The sequence below is a fragment of the Papaver somniferum genome, chromosome 3, assembly GCF_003573695.1.
Source record: "Papaver somniferum cultivar HN1 chromosome 3, ASM357369v1, whole genome shotgun sequence".
Classification (NCBI taxonomy): Eukaryota; Viridiplantae; Streptophyta; class Magnoliopsida; order Ranunculales; family Papaveraceae; genus Papaver; species Papaver somniferum.
Genome location: NC_039360.1, coordinates 164290076 through 164295849, shown reverse-complemented (window position 1 = coordinate 164295849; position 5774 = coordinate 164290076). Strand labels below are relative to the sequence as shown.

Below are 5774 nucleotides of genomic sequence, written 5' to 3'. Positions count from 1 at the left end.
AAGTACTGAAGGGTAAGACTAAAAAAGGAGCAAAAACACAGCAAAGTCAGCAATCACAGGCACTTTGACACCATTCTCAACATAAGTGATGATAATCTAAGAAGGGTTCAAGGTTCTCCAGTTTTCACAAATAAGAAATTTCAGGTCATCAATACTAGACTTAAAAGTAACCAGGTGAGCAAAATGATGATGATTATAATAAATGTATGCATAGAAGTAGGTATCTGGATTGGAACACTCTGCATCAGACATGTTTTGAACCTGCAAATGTCACAAAGATGTAACAGTATTAAAATACAGTTTTTCACATACGTACTGATGGGTCAAACTAAAAAAAGTGAGAGATCTATGAAAGAAACAGATTCTAAGAGCAGTTTCTATGAGTATGCCATATATGTATTGCAGATTCATGAACTACAAAATCAACTGCATGACAAAGAATAATTAAGAATCTAGGAGAAACAACAGAATCGAAGCACGTAATACGGTATTTCACATACGTACTGATGGGTCAAACTAAAAAAAGTGAAAGATCTATGCAAGAAACAGAATCCAAGAGCATAAACAATGAGTATGTCATATATGTACTGCTGGATAATACGATCTGAAAGTGAAAACAAACCTGATTTTGAAAAGAAAACAGAAATATAATCAAATCGAACTAAAATAAGCTAAAAACTTAACAATCTAACCAAATAACTGAATAAATACGAACAAGATTCATAAAAAACAAACAGAACACAACCGATCTCCATGATCTACGCAAGAAACAGATTCTAAGAGCAGTTTCTATGAGTATGCCATATATGTAATGCAGATTCATGAACTACAAAATCAACTGCATGACAAAGAATAATTAAGAATCTAGGAGAAACAGCAGAATCGAAGCACGTAATACGGTATTTCACATACGTACTGATGGGTCAAACTAAAAAAAGTGAAAGATCTATGCAAGAAACAGAATCCAAGAGCATAAACAATGAGTATGTCATATATGTACTGCTGGATAATACGATCTGAAAGTGAAAACAAACCTGATTTTGAAAAGAAAACAGAAATATAATCAAATCGAACTAAAATAAGCTAAAAACTTAACAATCTAACCAAATAACTGAATAAATACGAACAAGATTCATAAAAAACAAACAGAACACAACCGATCTCCATGATATATGCAAGAAACAGATTCTAAGAGCAGTTTCTATGAGTATGCCATATATGTACTGCAGATTCATGAACTACAAAATCAACTGCATGACAAAGAATAATTAAGAATCTAGGAGAAACAGCAGAATCGAAGCACGTAATACGGTATTTCACATACGTACTGATGGGTCAAACTAAAAAAAGTGAAAGATCTATGCAAGAACAGAATCCAAGAGCATAAACAATGAGTATGTCATATATGTACTGCTGGATAATACGATCTGAAAGTGAAAACAAACCTGATTTTGAAAAGAAAACAGAAATATAATCAAATCGAACTAAAAACTAAAAACTTAACAATCTAACCAAATAACTGAATAATACGAACAAGATTCATAAAAAACAAACAGAACACAACCGATCTCCATGATCCAAAATTCAAATCTTATAATGATTCAAAACTGTAGCAGAAACAATGAGTATGTCATATATGTACTGCTGGATAATACGATCTGAAAGTGAAAACAAAACTGATTTTGAAAAGAAAACAGAAAGATAATCAAATCGAAAGCTAAAATAAACTAAAAACTTAACAATCTAACCAAATAACTGAATAAAAACGAACAAGAATCATAAAAAAAAAACAGAACACAACCTATCTCCATTAAACTGTAGCAGAAAGAAGAAAACTAAAAGATTAAGCAACATACCTGTTAAAAATCGCAGAAGAAATCTTCAGAAACCCTAGTCCCAAATCCAGAAGAAGAAAGAGAGCAGAATTTTCCCAAGAATAATCGGCTGAAATTTTTTTTAGAAACTTTGAAATAGACTGCTTTAATATATGTAGGATTGGAAGGGTAGTTTAGGTATTTAGAAATTTCGCACAATTTGTCCCGCACGTGTACAGGACCTGGGCTTAAAAAATTTGATCAATTTTCATGTTTTCTCTTAATTATGGACCTCTGATTAGTGGGCTTTAATGGGTGGACCTGCCACTAACTAAGAACACTATAATGGTACCTATTGGTAATTCCTACATTATCAAACTGACACTAATGATGATCACATATAAAAAGGCATCGATCGTTGCATTGGGTACCCATCATTGACACCTTCACACCTTGAAACTCTTTTGGTTCACCTTTAGTCACCTTCCTCCTCTACTTCATCTGGCCGGAACATTTTTCACGGTCAAGAGTGTGTAATCGCCATTTCATCGGCCAGTTCAGTAGTGCAAGAACTATTTGCAGAAGGTTTGTAGTTTCTTTTATCTGTCACTATACATAGGCAAACATTTTTGATAATTAGGAACTGCTAATTATTCATTTTTAGATATATAAGAATGAGAATCCGAGTGAAACGTCTAATCCCTTGACATAACAAATGATATATTTCAATTATTGAAGAACTATATATCTTGATTATGTTCAGCTATTCCACCTCTTTCAATTGTTACTAGTTCGACAGATAGCTGGAATATTTTCTGATACATAAGACTCTTATAATTGCAGAGAACAATGAACTCCCCCACTTCCAAAGCCAACGGAGAACAATGAACTCCCCATGATTGACGACAAAAAATACCAATACAATTACAACGGCCGAGAAATTCCAAAGGATGCTCTCAAGAAACTTCTGAAGTATACAAATTTGAAATCGAAAACCAATGGCAAAGAAATCGACGTAGATAAAGGTCTGCTTTCGGTCATTGTTTTCGTCTCTGAGAGAAAAAGGCTTGAATTGCTTCACATAGCTCTCCGCTTTCAGAGCCCGCCCAAAGTTGAAGTTTTCTGCTTAGCTGATATTTTCGGTGTAACCCCGACTTTCAATAACGTTTGCTTGGAAGATAGTGGTTGCTTTACTGATAACCATCTCATCTATGTTAGCACCAAAGAACCAGCTAAGGAACGTCATCAGCCTTGGACTGCTGTTTATCAAACCAATCTCCAGAACGGAGTAACTGACCGTCTCACACCACTAGGTATATATACCATGTCTTTTTTATGATGATACTGATTTTCTTATCACTGACTATACGTGCATCAAATCAGGGACTGCTGATTTAAGCCCCTAGTTGTCACCGTCAAGAAAGATGATAGCTGTGGCATCATTCCAAGGAAAGGCAGGTGGTTGGGACGGTGAAATCGAAGATCTAAAGACTAACATTTATATCATGGATATAATGTCACCTCACACTCGGAGGATGGTTGTAAAAAATGGTGGGTGGCCGACTTGGGGAAGTCACAATGTCATATTCTTCCACGGTAAGGATGAACCAATAATTCATCCAAAAGGCGTTAAAGCATTTTGGAGTGTATACCGGGTCGACATTAGCAATGGTGTTGTCAAACGGGTAACCCCGCCAAATTTTGATGCGTTCACTCCGGCCGCCATTGATGCGAACAGAGTGGCTGTTGTTACTGTTCGTAAAGAGTCACAGGGGTTAGGCGCAGCACGTGACGTAGACCAGTTTAGACAAATTGAGATATTTGATTCAAATATGTACGGACAAAGCACAAAAATCACTCAATATACTAAATCATCAAAAGCGGATCACTTCAACCCATTTCTGATCAACGGTGGGAAGCTCATTGGTTACCACCGTGGCAGGAGCGACAAACTCTCGGTACTAGCATTAAATTAGTCTTAGACGTATACTTATCATGTACCACTTTTGAAGTTTATTCTAACGCAAATATATGTTTCTCTGACGTCAATAGTACAAAGCTGTGGAAAGACCATTTCAGACGCTTGACTCCTCACTACCAGACGTAGGTCTGTTCAGAGTGTCAGGAGTGTTTCCAACAATTTCAAAAGATGGAAAAAGGCTTGAATTTGTTGACAATGAGTTCAAAGCTGTGTGGGTTGCTGATGGTAATGGATTGCATATTGCGTACGAGGTATGTAAATAATACATGTGTGTTGTTCCTGTGGTCCATATTATTTGTTGCAGAATTATGCTGTTACTTATCATGTGATAGTTAATTGGGTTCGCATATGTACGTAGGAGGATGGTCCGGACAGACTCTTCTCCCCAGTTTGGAACCAACGTGATGACACATTATATGTGTGTGTTGGACCTTCATTTAACATGAAAATGAAGGTGAACATCAATGCTATCACCAACGTCTCAAAGTATAGACGTCAGTGTTATGCGCTTACAGATCAGTACAATAATGCCTTCCCATCCAGCAGTCCAGATGGTAATAATTTACTTCATACAAATACTTCCAATATGCGCATGCTTTTGCAACTGTATGTACTAATGCTTTGAAAACTTCAACAGGGAAGAAATTAGTATACCGATCAACAGGGAAAGATGGATTCAAGAATCTATACATAATGGAAGATGAAAAACGAGGGGTGGTCAATGGAAGGGAACCAAGACGGCTAACGAAAGGGAAATGGACTGATACACATTGCCAATGGTCGCCAATGGGAGATTGGATAGTATTTTCGTCAACCCGTGACAAGCCTGCAGGTGCACCAGAATCAGACCAGGGTCTTGACCCAGGATACTTTGCGGTGTATCTAGTGAAGTGGGATAATCCAGATGTTTTGGTAAGAGTGATGACAAGTGGAAGTGATATCTCAGGGCATGTGAACCATCCCTGCTTCAGTCCCGATGGATGTAGCATTGTTGTGACTGCAGACCTTGCTGGCGTGTCTGTTGATCCAATATCTTTACCTCTATTCGAGCATTCGGTGAGGTCTTATGGAGATATTTTTTCCATCGACCTTCCCGAAGATCATCTATTAAGGTACCAGGATGGAAATTACAAGAATGAAAAACATATTCGGGATGTGAAAAAATTCACGCGAATTACACACAGTAAGTACGAGTACTATACTGCTACTTGGACTAAGTTCGCGACTCAGGATCCAAATAGAGCATGGAGTATGCGCTTGCCAGCAGGAGACTTCACTCCTTCATGTCCTTACAAGAAACGAGATGGAGGAGAAAGTTACCACATGACTGGCCACCTGCTCCTCCCAAGAAGATGTTGTTCCATGTCATTTATTCCACCTGTGTGTTTGGTTTGTTTCTCCATGTAAGATTTGCTTGTTGTTTTCAAACTGGATTTGCAATAAATGAAACTTATGAATGTCCTTTTGCTACAATATATCCATGATGGCCAACTGAAGAGCGGATACTTAGATCTACTGGATCAAGTTTCATCAAAAAACAGGATACTTAATAGCGGAGAACCCACTGATCAAGTTTCATCAAAAAACGTTAATCAGATCTACTGGATCAACTGATTCGTCTAACAAATATCATAAAAGATATATGCATGTCATAAATGTGAAAAACCTTGGCATTGATCGTTTGTTCACCGTGCACTAGTTCTATACCTACATGTATTTATAACAAGTTCCTTAACTGTAACGGCATGTTAGACATCTTCAGTTTTATGACATTGCTGATAATATGCTGAATGCCAGCTTTTCAGCAGTGACACATTTGCTACCTACTTAGGTACATAATGAAATTAAATTTTGTTTCTAAGAGGAGACTAATCAAACAAACCTTAACACATTTGCATCACTGGGATTTAATTTCATGATAATTTGGCAAGATGTTGAAAACAAACCTTAATAAAGAGAAATTTGGATAGATTTGATTG

General features: G+C 36.9%; 1 protein-coding gene across 2 annotated transcripts; it reads left to right on the top strand.

Annotated features, from left to right (window-relative positions):
* Window positions 1-2259: 2259 nt before the first annotated feature.
* Window positions 2260-5268, top strand: LOC113357930. Of its 2 annotated transcripts, XM_026601421.1 has the most exons (6): window positions 2260-2399; window positions 2658-3127; window positions 3198-3772; window positions 3867-4046; window positions 4154-4349; window positions 4433-5268. In XM_026601421.1, the coding sequence occupies exons 3-6, from the start codon at window positions 3239-3241 to the stop codon at window positions 5200-5202; spliced, it is 1680 nt and encodes a 559-aa protein (XP_026457206.1). In that variant the 5' UTR covers window positions 2260-2399; window positions 2658-3127; window positions 3198-3238; the 3' UTR covers window positions 5203-5268. The 2 variants fall into 2 exon arrangements, with proteins under 2 accessions (XP_026457206.1, XP_026457207.1); XM_026601422.1 differs by having other exon boundaries at window positions 2658-3772.
* The last annotated feature ends 506 nt before the right edge of the window (window positions 5269-5774 follow it).

Excerpts from the sequence above, each read along its gene's own strand:
- LOC113357930 (XM_026601421.1), top strand. The coding sequence starts at position 3,239 with ATGATAGCTGTGGCATCATTCCAAGGAAAGGCAGGTGGTTGGGACGGT. Across the intron at positions 4,047-4,153 it reads GATTGCATATTGCGTACGAG|GAGGATGGTCCGGACAGACT; the intron begins GTATGTAAATAA and ends ATATGTACGTAG. Across the intron at positions 4,350-4,432 it reads CCCATCCAGCAGTCCAGATG|GGAAGAAATTAGTATACCGA; the intron begins GTAATAATTTAC and ends AAACTTCAACAG.